The sequence below is a fragment of the Arachis duranensis genome, chromosome 4 (assembly GCF_000817695.3).
Source record: "Arachis duranensis cultivar V14167 chromosome 4, aradu.V14167.gnm2.J7QH, whole genome shotgun sequence".
Lineage (NCBI taxonomy): Eukaryota > Viridiplantae > Streptophyta > Magnoliopsida > Fabales > Fabaceae > Arachis > Arachis duranensis.
In genome coordinates, this window is record NC_029775.3 from 111370515 (window position 1) to 111388063 (window position 17549).

The window sequence follows — 17549 nt, forward strand, 5'->3', positions numbered from 1 at the left end:
AGAATTACCCTTGGGCTTTGCTCACTGATTTCTATAGGAATCATGGCTTCTACGCCGTATACTAGTCGGAAGGGTGTTTCTCCTGTGGCGGATTGGGGGGTTGTCCTATAAGCCCATAACACTTGAGGGAGCTCTTCAGCCCAAGCTCCCTTCGCTTCCTGTAATCTTTTCTTCAAACCTACCAGTATGACCTTGTTAGCTGCCTCGGCTTGCCCATTGGCTTGTTGATGTTTGATTTTCATACTGGCTACCAGGTTTCTGAAGGTGGCGTCGGTGAATTGGGTTCCATTATCTGTGGTGATGGAATAAGGTATCCCATACCTTGTGATGATGTTTTTGTAGAGGAACCTGCGACTTCTTTGAGCGGTGATAGTGGCTAATGGTTCTGCTTCTATCCACTTTGTGAAGTAATATATTCCCACGATTAAGTATTTAACTTGCCCTGGTGCTTGGGGAAAAGGACCTAACAGATCCATCCCCCATTTTGCGAAAGGCCAGGGGAAGTTATACTAATGAGCTCTTCTGGTGGAGCCACGTGGAAATTTGCATGCATCTGGCATGGCTGGCATTTTTTCACAAAGTCTGTGGCATCTTTCTGCAAGGTCGGCCAATAGAATCCTGCTCGGATTACTTTTCTGGCTAGCGACCTTGCTCCGAGATGGTTTTCGCAGATCCCACTATGTACTTCCTCCAAGATCTCGGCGGTTCTTGAGGTCGGTACGCACTTCAGCAATGGTGTTGATATCCCTCTTCTGTAAAGGACATTTCTCACCAAAGTATAATGTTGTGCTTCCCTTCGGATCTTTTTAGCTTCTTTCTCCTCTTTAGGGAGGATGTCTAATTTTAGGTATTCGACTAAGGGATTCATCCATCCGAGGTTTAGGCCGACTACCTCAAGCACCTCTCGTTCATCTTCTGCTTTTGATACCGAGGGCTCTTGGAGGGTTTCTTGAATTAGGCTTCTGTTGTTCCCCCCGGGTTTGGTACTTGCTAACTTGGATAGGGCGTCAGCTCTGCTATTTAGATCCCGAGTTATATGCTTGACCTCGGTTTCCGCAAAGTGCCCTAGGTGTTCTGCTTAACCTCGGTTTCCGCAAAGTGCCCAAGGTGTTCCAAGGTTTTTTCCAAGTATTTCTTCATATTGGGGTCCTTTGCCTGATATTCCCCACTTATTTGGGAAGTCACCACTTGTGAGTCGCTGTAGATTGTCACCTTTGCGGCACCAACCTCTTCTGCTAACTTTAATCCTGCAATCAAGGCTTCATATTCTGCCTGATTGTTTGAAGCCGAAAATTCAAATTTTAAGGAGACCTCTATCTGGGTTCCTTTTCCATCTACCAATATTATGCCTGCGCCGCTCCCTGTTTTGTTGGAGGATCCGTCTACATAGAGTTCCCATGTAGTCGGTTTTTCCTCTTGTTCACCTGCGTATTCTGCAATGAAGTCGGCGAGGCACTGGGCTTTGATTGCAGTCCGAGTTTCGTATCTCAAATCAAACTCGGAGAGTTCTATCGCCCACTGAACCATTCGCCCTGCAATATTCGTCTTTTGAAGGATTTGCTTCATGGGCTGGTTCGTACGAACTCTTATCGTGTGAGCCTGGAAGTAAGGTCGTAACCTTCGTGAGGCTGCCTGGAAGTAAGGTCGTAGCCTTCTTGAGGCTATCACTAAGGAGTAAGCAAACTTCTCTAGTTTGTGGTACCTTAGCTCAGGACCTTGTAGAACCTTACTGGTGAAATAGACCGGGTGTTGCCCGACCTCGTCTTCTCTGATCAGGGCTGATGAGACAGCCCTGTTTGCGACGGATAGGTATAGGACGAGGTCTTTTCCCGGTTCTGGTCGGGTTAAGATAGGAGGTTGGCTTAAGAATTTTTTGAACTCTTGGAACGCCTCCTCACATCCCGGAGTCCATTCAAACTGTTTTTACTAACATGTCGTCGACGTATACCTCCATTAGGCTTCCTAGATGGGGGGAAAACACTTTGTTCATCAGCCTTTGGTACGTGGCTCCTGCATTCTTCAGTCCGAATGGCATGACCACGTAGCAGTAATTGGCTTTTGGTGTGATGAACGATGTTTTTTCCTGGTCGGGTTCATGCATCGGGATTTGATTATACCCCGAGTAGGCATCCATGAACGATAGGTATTGGTACCCTGAGCTGGAGTCCACCAGGGTATCAATACTTGGTAGGGGATAAGGGTCCTTAGGACATGCCTTATTCAGGTCGGTATAGTCGACGCACATTCTCCATTTACCATTTTGTTTTTTGACTAGCACTACATTGGCTAGCCATGTTGGGTATTTGACTTCTCTGATAAAGCCGGCTTCCAGGAGCGCCTGTACTTGCTCTTCTACTATGGAGGCCCTTTCTGGGCCGAGCTTGCGTCTTCTTTGCTGTACAGGTCGGGATCCTGGGTAAACCGAGAGCCTGTGAGACATGAGCTCGGGATCAATCCCGGGCATGTCAGAAGCCTTCCAGGCGAAGAGGTCGGAATTAGCTCTTAGGAGTTCCCCCAACCTTTGTTTCAGGGTTTCCCCTAGGTTGGCTCCTATGTAAGTGTTTTTTCCTTCCTCCTCTCCGACTTGTATCTCCTCGGTTTTTCCTCCCGGCTGGGGTCGTAGCTCTTCTCTGGTTCTTGCCCCGCCTAGCTCTATGGTGTGGACTTCTTTGCCCTTCCCTCTCAGATTTAGGCTTTCGTTATAGCACTTCCTTGCCAATTTTCGATCTCCCCTTACCGTTGCTATTCCTCCTGGAGTCGGGAATTTCATGCAAAGGTGGGGAGTTGATACCACTGCTCCAAGACGATTAAGGGTAGTCCTGCCAATTAGGGCATTGTAGGCTGACCCTTCATCAATGACTATGAAGTCTATGCTCAGAGTCCTTGATTTTTCCCCTTTTCCAAAGGTGGTGTGAAGGGGTAAAAATCCCAGTGGTTTTATTGGCGTATCCCCTAACCCATATAGGGTGTCGGGGTAAGCTTTCAATTATTTTGCATCTAACCCTAGCTTGTCGAAGGCGGGCTTGAAAAGGATGTCCGTCGAGCTTCCTTGGTCTACTAGGGTTCTGTGGAGATGGGCATTGGCTAGGATCATAGTTATCACCACGGGATCATCGTGCCCGGGGATTATCCCTTGCCCATCTTCCTTTGTGAATGATATAGTGGGGAGGTCGGGTGACTCCTCCCCGCCCTGGTAGACTCTTTTGAGATGTCTTTTGCGAGAAGATTTAGTGACTCCTCCTCCCGCAAATCCTCCTGAGATCATATGGATATGTCTCTCAGGAGTCTGTGGCGGTGGATCTCTTCTGTCCATATCGTCTCGCTTTCTTTTTCCATGGGTGTCCGACCTCTCCATGAGATATCTGTCAAGCCGACCTTCTCTAGCCAGCTTTTCTATCACATTCTTAAGGTCGTAGCAGTCGTTAGTGGAATGACCATATATCTTATGGTACTCGCAATAATCGCCGCGACTTCCCCCTTTTTTATTTTTAATAGGTCTTGGGGGTGGCAATCTTTCAGTGTTGCAAATCTCTCTGTATACGTCCACTATAGAAGTCTTTAGAGGAGTATAAGAGTGATACTTCCTGGGCCTCTCGAGACCGAGCTCTTCCTTCTTTTTGACTTCCCTTTCTCTTTCCCTAGAGGAGGAAGTGGGTCCAGGTCGTGAACTCAAGTCTCTTAGTCTTGCATTCTCTTCCATATTGATGTACTTCTCGGCCCTTTCTTGTACATCACTTAGAGAAACGTTGAACCTTTCCATATAGGCTCGTAAAGACTCTCCGACCTCCTGTTTTATTCCCAGGAGGCTCGGTGCATGTTTTACCTTGTCTTTTTGGATTGAGAACCTCATCAAGAATTTCCTCGGGAGGTCTTCAAAACTAGTGATGGATCTCAGGGGGAGGCTATCGAACCACTTCATCGCTGCCTTCGATAAAGTGGTCGGGAAAGCCTTGCATCTCGTAGCGTCGGAGGCATCAGCTAGATACATCCGACTTTTGAAGTTGCTAAGATGATGCTTTGGATCCGTAGTTCCATCATAGAGGTCCATATCAGGGCTTTTGAAGTTCCTTGGAACTTTTGCCCTCATTATGTCCTCGCTGAAAGGATCTTCTCCGCCCGGGAGTTGATCTTCTCCTTCATCGCGGGAGTTCTTGAGGGAAGATTCTAGCTGCAAGAGTTTTCTTTCTAACTCTTTTCGCCGTTCCATCTCCTCTTTAAGGTACCTTTCGGTTTCCTTTTGCCTCTCGCGCTCTTGTTCCAATTGCTCCAGGCGGCTATGGACTAGTCCCATTAATTCAGTTACATGGGATGGTCCGCCCTTTTCGGATTCATGTCCTTCTGAGGAGTTTACCTTCGGATTCTTCATTCCGGAGGTACCCTCTCTGTGTTGGTCGTTATCTTGTTGTTGGGCTGTGTCTTCATTGTCATTACCCATGTTCAGATTCTCTTGTTCAGAATCTGTTTCCACATGGCCCTCTTCGTGGGATCTATCCGCCATCGTTGAATGATCTCTCGGGTCCCCGGCAACGGCGCCAATGTTACGGTAGGTAACCGGAGATTAATGCTGAGGATGGCGTTTGGCGGCCCAAGTGTATGATGGAGGAGAGCTCCAGGTAGGTCCGCAGCTCGGGAGGCTCCGTCCGACTTGTGCTCGCGTGTGAATGGGGGGTGGTACCTGCAAAGACACTCTGATGCCTAAGTTAGCAAGAGTGTAAGCAGGTCTTTAGAGAGTATTGGACTTAGAGATACCTGAGGGGTGTCAGTGTATTTATAGTGGTGAGCCAATAACCACCGTTGGTGTAGTGCCGTATCTTTAGGGTAGTAACCGTCCCTATTATTTTGGGGAGGTTAAGATATGGCTTTATGAGGCGGTTAGAGAGATTTTAGGGGCGGTTACTCATTTGAATGAGTGTTCATCTGCCAGCTAATCTCACATCCGACCTCTTCAGACCAAGTCGTGAATGGCACCGACTTCTTATGTGGAAGGCGGCGCTTAGCTAGGCTTAATCCCTTAGATTAGGCATTTTAGTTGGACCTGGGCCTTGGTATTGGGTCAGGGTATAAACAGTTACTTATATTATTTTTTATTAATTTAATATTGATAATAGTTAATTATAATAAGAGTATATAAGAAGTATATTAGATTAACTAAAAAAATATTTTTTTGCAGCTTTTTATTTATTTAAAATTTTAAAAATAAGAAGAACAAATTTTATTTTTACTATAAAATATTTTCTAGTTAATCTGATATACTCTTTATATACTCTACTATAATTAATTATTATCATTATTAAATTAATAAAAAGACAATTTAAATAACAAATAATATCAATATTTTTCATTATCAATATTTTTCAGTTGGTCAATGATATTGTTGATGATATAAACAAGACCGTAGAAACAGAACATCCCACTATACAAGAACAAACTTCTATGGTATTAAATGTCGTTCCTTATATTTATAGAAAAATAGGCACTTATATTGGTTTAAGAGTATGGTCGTTCAGTTTCCTTTTTTATTCAATTTTTCATTAATAGAAAAAGTGTGACCTTAGTTGTGTGAAAAAAGAAAATGAAAAAGAAAGTATTTTTTTGATATATTAAATTTCTATCTTTTTATGTCACCTCAGTTTTAGTCAATTTTACATTATTTGTATATTTACTATTATGTCTTCGATCATCTAATTATTATATTTATTATTTACTAATCTAAAACAATAATAAATATAATAATGTTACTTATATTATTTTTTATTAATTTAATATTGATAATAATTAATTATAATAAGAGTACATAAGGAGTACATTAGATTAATTAAAAAAAATATTTTTTTCAGTTTTTTATTTATTTAAAATTTTAAAAATAAGAAGAACAAATTTTATTTTTATTATAAAATATTTTGTAGTTAACTTGATATACTCTTTATATACTCTACTATAATTAATTATTATCATTATTAAATTAATAAAAAGACAATTTAAATAATAAATAATATCAATATTTTTCATTATCAATATTTTTCAGTTGATCAATGATATTGTTGATGATATAAACAAGACCATAGAAACAGAGCATCCCTCTATACAAGAACAACTTCTATGGTATTAAATGTCGTTCCTTATATTTATAGAAAAAATAGGCACTTGTATTGATTTAAGAGTATGGTTGTTCAGTTTCCTTTTTTATTCAATTTTTCATCAACAGAAAAAGTGTGACCTTAGTTGTGTGAAAAAAGAAAATGAAAAAGAAAATATTTTTTGATATATTAAGTTTCTATCTTTTTATGTCACCTCAATTTTAGTCAATTTTACATTATTTGTATATTTACTATTATGTCTTTGATCATCTAATTATTATATTTATTATTTACTAATCTAAAACAATAATTAAGAATATATAAGAAGTATATAGATTAACTAAAAAAATATTTTTTTTAGTTTTTTATTTATTTAAAATTTTAAAAATAAGAAGAACAAATTTTATTTTTACTATAAAATATTTTGTAGTTAACCTGATATACTCTTTATATACTCTACTATAATTAATTATTATCATTATTAAATTAATAAAAAGATAATTTAAATAACAAATAATATCAATATTTTTCAGTTTACTAATACATTACGTGCCATTCAAAATCAAAACATGCAAAAATAATTAATAACTAAATAAATAAATAAATGATTCAATTGAAGAAAGCACTATCTAATGATTTAATTCAAGATAAATCTTTATAGTTAATATCCACTTTACAAAATGTAGATTCTAATAATATTGATGGCCAATTTATTTAAAAGGGTAAATTGTCCTATTTTAAACTGGTGCAAAAATAAATTAACCGCTCCATGCTATTTTATATCTATGTAAAAGAAAAATTGTTAGGCTCACACCCGATGAAGGATTAGCTCATGAATCAGGTTGTTTTGCTATAACATTATATGATTTGATATATGTATAAAATCGTTTTACACTATTTTAATTCAAGAATGATTAGATTTTTATTATATTCTGTCTTTCCACCATCATTCCTGTGATCATTCATCAATAATCTTCGACCATCTAATTATTATATTCATTATTTACTAGTCCAAAGCAATAATAAATATAATAATATTACTTATATTATTTTTGTATTAATTTAATATTGATGATAATTAATTATAATAAAAGTATATAAGAAGTACATTAGATTAACTATAAAATATTTTTTTTAGTTTTTTATTTTTATTTATTTAAAATTTTAAAGATAAGAAGGACCAATTTTATTTTTATTAAAAAATATTTTGTAGTTAACCTGCTATACTCTTTATATACTCTACTATAATTAATTTGAGTTAGGTTAAATACCTTTGACTTTGTTCTTCTTTTCAAAAGTTTAGAGGAGAGACACAAAAGAGAGATAAGACAGCATAGTGATTCATGGATAATGGAATTGGCTTGAATCCTTATCCAACTGCTTCACTTTCTTCCTTTTTTTTCTTTTAACTTCAAAAATTTAAACCGTTGATCTATTCTTTACTCCAAATTTTAATTGTGACGTTTGATTTACAATAGAGATATACAACTTCCATTTTCTTCTTCTTACTCGATTAGTGTATGCATATAGAGAGCAGGTTCAACAAGTTAAAACAGTGACGGATCCAGAAAATTTTGGTAGTGGGGACAAAATTTATATAACATTATAATTATTTTTATAATAAAAATAATATATGTATATAAAAAATTAAATATTAAATTATTTATTAATTATTATATATCTGTGTATAAATATGTATTGTTTAACTTATTTTTGAAATTTCTATTATTTTAGGTTTTATATTTTAAAAAATTAAATAATTTTTCTGTTAACTACCATCAAAATTTCTCTCTTTTTATATATATTACTAAATAATTATTTAAAAATTCACTTCCTAACACAATTAGAAGTCGATTCTTATTTATATTTATAGTTAAAAAAGTTCTTTCAATTAATACAGTTGTTATGAAAAAATTAAAGCTAATTTGAAAATAAGATAAATAATATTCTTTTAAGTTGATTTTTAAAAAAGAACACTAATTTCGTTTAAATTTGAGAATTGATCATTCTAAGTTTTAACGAATTTCTAATATAAAATTTTTAAATTGACGATTAAGTACCAAAAGTTGAGTAAAAATTTATTGTGGGGTCAAATTTAATAATCTAATGGGGGCAAATAAATATTATTATCATATACTACTCAAAAAAATTCCAAATTGTAGTGGGGGCGCTTGCCCCCACAACAATGTATGTAGAACCGTCCCTGAGTTAAAATAGTAGTACAAAAATAAAATTGCTATGCTAATTTTTTTCTTATTCAACCTTTGATTTAATTTTAGCTTTTGACAACAACATCTGACTTTTCTTCTTTTTCATTTTTGATACTTGAACTTGGTGATCTCTCCTTTTTATATATATATATTTTGATGAAACTCTAATTTGAACATGCCTTTTTGTTTGTGAAATTTTTCAATTCTTAATTTAAGATTAGTCACGTGGGTTACAATCAAAATAAAAAAGAGAATATTTTTTTCGGTACTTATACGGAGCTAGCCGCCCAAGAAACAAAAAAACAATTACATAACTATTATGCGGGGAAGTGAAACCCCTCTAACATCATCATATAAGATTTGAGCTAATTCTGTATCTAAGTCAGTCTTCAAACTCTGTTTAAACATCCAATCAGCAGTCCTATTTCCTTCTCTATATGTGTAGGTACATCTTAACTGTCAATCTTTTTTCATTAACTCCTCAATACTTCTGATTAAAGAATTAGGATGATCTTTCTTTTCTTCTCCTTTGTGAAGTACCTTTAAAGCTGATTGGGAATCTATTTCTAAAATCATTTTTCTAAACCCCAAATCCTAGGCAATTCCAAATCCTTGGAGAGCTCCCCACAGTTCAGCTTGAAATCCTGAGCATCTTTCAATAAAAGAGAGTATTTGATTAGAGTGTTGGATACATTGAATATGGGCCAGAAAAAAAAAAATTTGAGGGCTGGCTCTTGAAAATTTTGAGCCTGTTTTACATATTTTGATTTTTTTTGTACTTTTAACTCAAAACTATAATATCCGTTATTATCAAATTATTGTTTTTGTTTTCTCAAACTCAATACCTATGTATTGAAATAAATTATTATATAAAATATACATTTTCAACTTTTGATTATATTCAAATGAATGTAAAAAATATTTATAAAAAAATTAATTTATTTTATATTTCTTTTATCTCTTTTTTCCTCATTGAACAGTATCATTCTAATCAATTAAAAAATTGCATTAAAAAACATCTCATCATCAAATAAATGTCGTGAAGAAAAAAGTTTTTTCTATCATGCCTCTATCATATATCTAAACGCCAATTACTTGTTCCACACAATATATATATATGAATCTGATCATAGCAACAATTGTTCAAATTCAAACTCTTTTTAGTGTTATCAGTTTCAATTCCAATTCATGGAACCTAGCTTTGTCTATTCACTTAAATTAATCTTGTTCCTTATCATCACTACTCCATGGTTTCTATTGTCCCTTCATGGCTATAATAATAATGTTGATGAGAGTTCAACTTATTCCACATACATAGTCCATATGGACAAATCTCAATTTCCTAACATATTCACAACCCACCATGATTGGTTTGAGGCCACAATTCAATCTTCAAAACCATCCATTCACATATCAAATAGTAATGAAAAACCATCAAAAAAACAATTATTGTACTCATATAATCATGCAATGTATGGTTTTAGTGCAACCTTATCTTCAAAAGAATTAAACTCTCTTAGAAACTCATATGGATTTATTTCAGCATATCCTGATAGAACCGCCACAATGGACACAACACACACCTTTGAGTTTCTCTCTTTAGACCCTTCTTTTGGGCTATGGAATGCTTCAAACCTTGGTGAGGGTGTGATTGTGGGTGTGATAGATAGCGGGGTGTGGCCTGAGAGTGAGAGCTTCAAAGATGATAGAATGGAAAAGAAGCTTCCATTGAAATGGAAAGGGACATGTGAGGAAGGTGAAGAGTTCAATGCCTCCATGTGCAACTTGAAGCTCATTGGTGCTAGGTATTTCAACAAGGGTTTGGTTGCTGCAAAACCTAATGTCACAATCAAGATGAACTCACCTAGGGATTATGATGGACATGGAACTCACACATCATCCACTGTTGCTGGAAACTATGTTCATGGTGCCAATTTCTTTGGCTATGCCAAAGGTGTAGCTAGAGGCATTGCACCAAGGGCTAGGGTTGCCATGTACAAGGTAATTAACTAATTTTATTGTTTTGTCATGTTTAAGTTATAGGAAAGTATGCAATTATTTGTTGACGAGTTATAACTCAAATAACATAATTTTTTCATACTCACTTAAAGTTTACGGATTTAAATCTCACTTTTAACTTTGGAAAAAAAATACAATTATTTTATGTATACAATAAAAATCAATCAACAAATGCGTCTTTCGTATAAAATATATATTAAAATGTAAAATATACATTGAAAATAAGTTACACTATATATTTATATATAAATATAGGATGATTAATTTTTATTGTACACATTATTTTTGTAAATTTAATAGCCAAATATTGAATATGATATTTTAAGCATTAATTAAAAAAATTTAGTTTTCATGTGATGTAAACTTTTTATATATAAATCTAACTATGTATGGACGAAATAGTAAATTGACTCTTATATTACTTGAGTTTATATAAAACAATAATTTGATTTGATGGGATGATGAGTATGTATAGTGTAAAAAAATATATTCTTATAAATAATATAATTAGATAATCATAATCAAATATTTATAGTAATTTTTTATAGTTTATAATAGATGGGATCCGATAATTAATAGAATGAGGGCTTACTAATTTGTTTCTATTTTCACTTTTAATTTTTTTGTTTTAAAATTTTGTGGCAACAAAATTAAAATAGATTTTAAATTTTTTATTATTATTTTCATTTTTAATGAATTTTAAAATATTTGTGGATCGGATATCGGATATAGGTATCTTGGGAGGAGGGTCGTCAGGCTTCCGATATATTGGCCGGAATGGACCAAGCAATTGGTGATGGAGTTGATGTGATTTCAGCTTCAATGGGGCTTGATAAAGTTCCACTATATGAGGACTCCATAGCCATAGCTTCTTTTGCAGCAATGGAGAAAGGCATTGTTGTTTCATCTTCTGCAGGTAATGAAGGTCCAAAGCTTGGAACCTTACACAATGGAATCCCTTGGGTTATAAATGTGGCTGCAAGCTCCATTGATCGTACATTTGGAAGCTTGGTTCTTGGAAATGGTGAAACCATCATTGGTTGGACACTGTTTGCAGCAGATGCTATTGTTCAAGATCTTCAACTTGTTTATCATGACACTTTATCAGCTTGCAACTCTTCGCACATGTTACGTGAGGTTGTTTATTACTAATTATTTAATTTCTTTGGGTTAACTATGTTTAACTTTTTTTTATTCTTCTAAAATTTGTGACCTTTTGTGCATATATATATAGTCTTATATACTTTGTTATTAATTAATTAGTTTGTCACTGTTAATTAAAAACTGATCAATTGACAAATTAAAATGAAATTTGTATAGTATCTTGTTTATCATGTCAGTATTTACTAAAAATTAATTAACAATTCTTTGCAACATAAAAAAATTATAAATTTTATAAGAAAAGTTATTTGAATTTAGTTTATTTTATGTTTTAGAACTCTTAATTAGTATTTTATGAGGTTTTATAAAAAACTCCATCCATTCATTCTAGTTTTTAGTGTTAATTTTATTTGAAAATAATATGACTTTTTACATTAGCTCCGATATAATATTAAATTAAATTAGTTCTTCTATCACTTAGATGAATACAAAGTATCACAGAATAATTTATAGTACGTGTCATTGTTTAACTAACAAAAAGAAAATTAATCTGATTTGAAATTATATCTTTTAAAAACTAATTTAAAATGACTATTAATCCTATCAAATTGTTTTAATTTTGTGATATTTCTAATACTATTTTAACTCTTATTCATACTCAACATAATATTTAATGTGAATGTTTAATAATAGGTTGTTGCTGCCACATCTGATGGGATCATTATATGCAAGGCTAGTGATTCAATTTCTGTGTTTGATCAAATAAATTTAGTGACTATGACGAATGTAAAAGGAGCAGTGTTCGTCTCAGATGATCCTGAAATAATTGAATGGGGGCATCTTTATTCTCCTAGCATTGTAATTACTTTCAAAGATGCAAAATCTGTTATCAATTATACACAAAGTAACAAGAATCCAAAAGCCAGCATCAATTTTCAACAAACATTTATTGGAATCAAGCCATCACCAGTTGCTGCACGTTATAGTTCAAGAGGACCTTCACCTAGTTTTCCATGGATCTTAAAACCTGACATAATGGCACCAGGAACTAGGGTTTTAGCTGCTTATATTCCTCACAAAACAACAGCAACAATTGGCACAAATGTCTTCCTATCAAGTCACTATAATATTCAATCCGGAACTTCAATGGCTTGTCCTCATATTTCTGCCGTCGCAGCACTTCTTAAAGCAGCACGTCCCGAATGGGGCGTCGCTGCTATTAAATCAGCAATAATGACTACTGCTAATTTTCTCGATAACACAGAGAATTTAATTAGAGATAATGCTAACCCTAATGAATTTGCTTCACCTCTTGCAATTGGAGCTGGTGAGATTGATCCTAATAGAGCACTTGATCCAGGTTTGGTATATGATGCTACCCCACAAGATTATGTTAATCTCCTTTGTGGTTTGAACTATAGTTATGACCAAATATTAACAATTACTAGGTCAAGATCCTATGATTGTTCAAATCCATCACTTGATCTTAATTACCCTTCATTTATAGTTTTCTATAGCAAGGAATCAGAATCAGTGATTCACAAATTTAGGAGGACAGTGACTAATGTTGGAGAGGGTGGTGCTACATATAGGGTTAAGGTGAGAGAACCAATGGGATCTATGGTCACAGTGTTACCTAATATATTGGTATTCAAAGATAAGAATGAGAAGCAGAGTTATGAGGTTCACATAATTTATATGAAGAAGGACAATGAAAGTAATAATAATGTGTCGTTTGGGGACATTGTTTGGGTTGAAGATGGTGGAAAACACACAGTTAGAAGCCCTATTGTTGTGGCACCAAATGGAATTGTATGACTTCATATGTTGCTTTCATAATATATAAGAACTCTTTTTATTATTATTATTATTATTAATTTAAACTTTAGCTTTAAAGTTTAAACCAATGCCTTGAGTCCTGCTTTGTTTTTAATGCAAGATTTGTGTTGAACTATTTATTTCACATAAGAAAAAAAAAAGTAAGATAATTTGTTATAAGTATAATTATTCATATATATGGCAATTTTATAACATAGTATTAAAGCTTGTACGTGATTTAGAATTTTAGCATAAGATAAATTATAAAAAAAATTATACAAATTTAAAAGAAACTCTTAAAAAATATATTAGAGATATAACATTTGTGTATCTCTTCTATTAATTTAAATTTTTAAAATAATTGATTTCTCTTGTCATGATTTTAACATAAAAATAAATTAAAATTATAAACGTACATAACAAAGTAAAATATATTTAATAATTATAAATAGAGAAATAACATTAATTATTTCCTTACATTTGTCTTACATCTGAACCAATATTAAGTATTTATCTTTTTCTTCACTAAAAGTATGGTCTTTTATTTAATATTTTTCTTAAAAATATATAATTTATCAATTAAGTACAAAATTAAACAACTTGTAAAAGTTTTATTTTATGATTGTGAATTTGGGGCTTGATCATTATTCATTAACTCATATTATTATTAGGAAAATGCTACTTGTACAACACTAATCAACTTTTAATCAGCCTTTAATAATATTTAATTATTTTTTTAATTGAAACACTCTCCTATTTTTTAGGTACATATCTATAAATTAATTTAATTTAAATATTAAAATCGAAAATGTCTCTAACTACTTGTACACTTCATAGGAGAAGTAGTTATTGGGACTTTGACGTGGGGTAAGCTTCACATAACAAATACAGCGGGTTATTCCTTTTTTCCCGTAACACTCACTCACCCTGCATAGCTGAAGCCTCCTCTCAGTTTGATTTTATTTGATTTTATCAATAGAATTGTTATAAATAAAATATTTTGAGTAAAGAAGCAAAAAAAAAAATTCTAAAATTTAAGAGAAAAGATTTAACTGATATGATCATAAAAATTGTGTTTTTATTTTTCAATTATAATACATCTAATAGTATGATATTATATACAAAATATTTTTAAAATATATCCAAAATCGTAAAATTCTAGTTTTTACGACTTATTATATACAAAATATTAATCTCTTACTTATTGTACTTTTGATAAAATGCAGGATCTGTTTCAGTGATGAATGGTCGAGTATAATTATATACACAAACTAAAATATATATTAATCTCTTACTTATTGTACTTTTGATAAAATGCAGGATCTGTTTCAGTGATGAATGATCGAATATAATTATATACACAAATTAAAATATTTTCAATTGTAGTTTTTTTTTCAATTGTAACACATCTAAAATTATTAAATTATACAAAAAATATTTTTGAAACACATCTAAAATCATAAATTTAAAATTTAAATTTAAACATTAAAAAACAAGAGTAACACATCTAAAATTATGAAGTTATATAGAAAATATTTTTGAAACACTTCCAAAATCCAGAAACTGCACATGCAAAAATAATTTAGCATTGTAATATATATGAAAATATCTTCAAGCCATTTATTCGATTTTTATTTTAAAAAAATAAAAAATTTATACAAAATAATAAAGAAAGTAATGGTGTCAGAAACCCATCCAAACTTTAGGTAAGTTCTCGGCGGGGACGAATGACGACGTTGATGCGGACTGACGAAGAGGAGAAGGAAGACGGCAATGAAGATGAATGTTGACGAAGGGAAATGCGGCATTGTGAATGAGTACCGAGAAGGAGGAAGGCAGCATCGAGAATGAGCGCGGAAGTGGAAGGTGACGCGGATGAACGGCGGCAAAGGATGATTTCTCTGGGTTTTCGATGTGCGCCTCTGGATTTTCGATGTAGGACAAACGTAATTTCTCTACTTCTTTGAGTGTTTTAATTCGTACAGGTTTAGTTAATAATTAGATGATTTAAGGTTTATTTTAGAATTTTAAAATCAAAATTTTGAATTTTGAATAATTTGATTTTTAGATATGTATTTAAATTATAATATATTAATAATTAAATATATTAAATCTGAAACAGAAATTTAAAATTTAAAATTTAAAATTTAAATTTTAGTTTTATTTAGTTTGTATTTTGAATATGTATTTAATTTTAAAAAGACACTAAATCTATTCATAATTTTTAAATGTATTTGTTTTAATTTTTTTAAAATTATTGTAATAAAAGGCTGAATATTGTACCATTTTTAAAGGATACCTAGTTGAATTGTTATTATTAGTATTAGTATTAACTTGGGCTTCATGCATTTCGGGTACGTATTCATATTATTTGACATAACAAATTAAAGTTCTGTCGCTTCTATGAACTGTTCTAGCTAGCTTCATTCTTAACTTATTAGTCCATGACATGCGTGCATTATTTACCATTATATATATGACTAATTAAGTTTTTATATTATTCAGTTTTAGTCTACATTTTGGTTTCTTCTGAAGAATTAGGCAACAAATTTTGAGTGTGCATGTAACTTCATTTAAGACATAACTTTGCCCATGAAACATATTATTAAGTAATTAGCATAAGTATTGAATTGATCAACTACGACCCAAGCTATTTTTTATTTAATCATGTTGATAATTATGTTGATTGTTGTTTATTCTTTTTCCGCGTTTTACATTGACATTATAAAAAATAATAATAATAATCATTATTATTTTTATTTTTGAAAACCATATTCCATCCCTACCCCATTTGACAATGAAGATTCATATCTTATTTGACAGTGATATTTTTCTTATACTAATTATTTTTGTGTTATAAACAATTGAGTAATGCGATATAGTTTTCGAAAGGATCTAGAGCTGAAAATAATAAACTAAACCAATAGGGAATTTATTGTACGTACGGAAATAATTAGTAGTGACCTTTGCATATAATAAGATGTGTATTTCATTGTAATATACATATAAGAGTAATTATTCAAATCAGTCCCCATAGTTTATCTCCAGCGGCCAAAATAATCCCCAGACCGATTTTTCCATTTTATGCCACCGAAAAAAGTTGAAGTGGCACAGTTACTCTCCAGCGTGTCCAGCAATAAGAACAGGTGTCATAGAAGGACAAATTAATCCCCAACCACCTCATCAAAATGGCATCGTTTAGGGCTTGGAACCAAACGTACGTTGAGTTTTAGTGGGAGACACAAGGTCAGGCTTAGCTTCTTCTTCTCAACTTCAACCCCTTTCTATTCAAATAGAAACCAAACCCCACACATTATTCAAATTGTTACAGAGAAGGTGGCTATCAATCTCTCGCACCTAATCTCCCAGAACAGCTGAAGAATTTGATCACCAACGCTAGCATTGGGTGACTCTGTTGACACGTTGCTCCCGAAACAGAAGCAACAATTGGCGCGCAAGACGGAGGGAAGTGGATGTTACGATCGTTGAACACGTTCATTGAGGAAGGCGAGCTTGTATTCTCTTTCTTATGTTGATTAGATTTATGGAATTTTGAATTAGTTAAGTACAACGTTGAATGTCATCATTACAGAGTATGTTGGATTTTGAATTTTTATTCTGTGATAATTATGGAGTATAATGGTTTGGTTGTTATGTTGTGACTATATAGTGTTTGGTTAGGGTTCAGTTACCAAAATTCTCAAAATAGAGTAGTTTAGGATTTAATGATTCTATTTGTTGATTTCAAGTATGTTGTACTTGCAGTTAGATGGAAGATTATGTAGTTTCTGTTTTCCACCATGGTGGACATTTTGTAAGGGATAACCAGGGAGTTCTTCTATATATTGATGGAAAAGTTGACAAATTTTCTAAGATGGATATTGACCTCATATGCTTCTTTGACCTGGAAACTCTTCAAAGGTTTAGGCTATTTAGATTACAAGGCTATGTACTGGTTTGATCCTAAGGCTCCTGACTTGGAGAGAGGGCTGCACCCTATAAAAGGAGATTTGGAGATTAATCATTTGCGTAAAAATAAACAGATGAACCAGGAGACTGACGGGTTTTATCTATATTATGATCACCCAATAATGGTTACTCTACCAGAGGACATCAATTTGGACTTTAATGCTGATGCAGATGTTGAGGAGGAGTCTAGTGATGACGGATATGAAACGACAGAGGATGAACCATATAGACCACCCCCAACAGGATTTGAGGATGAAGATAGTGACTCAGATTGTTTGATTGTGAAGAGAAATACTAGAAAAGTTGGCAAAAAACAGAGGGTGGTGTAGGAATGCAGAGTTCACAGAGGAATATA

The 17549-nt window shown here is 33.1% G+C and overlaps 1 protein-coding gene across 2 annotated transcripts in view; it reads left to right on the forward strand.

Moving 5' to 3' along the window:
• Positions 1-13225, forward strand: part of LOC107485844 (subtilisin-like protease SBT3) — an 18565-nt gene extending 5340 nt beyond the window's left edge. The window contains exons 2-4 of one of the 2 annotated variants that reach the window (XM_052259932.1): positions 9831-10288; positions 11039-11443; positions 12101-13225. In XM_052259932.1, the coding sequence (XP_052115892.1) occupies positions 9854-10288; positions 11039-11443; positions 12101-13225 (1965 nt within the window). In that variant the 5' untranslated portion in view covers positions 9831-9853. Of the gene's footprint in view, positions 1-9475; positions 10289-11038; positions 11444-12100 lie in introns of those variants that run through there. The other variant, XM_021140992.2, reaches the window with a different exon arrangement.
• The last annotated feature ends 4324 nt before the right edge of the window (positions 13226-17549 follow it).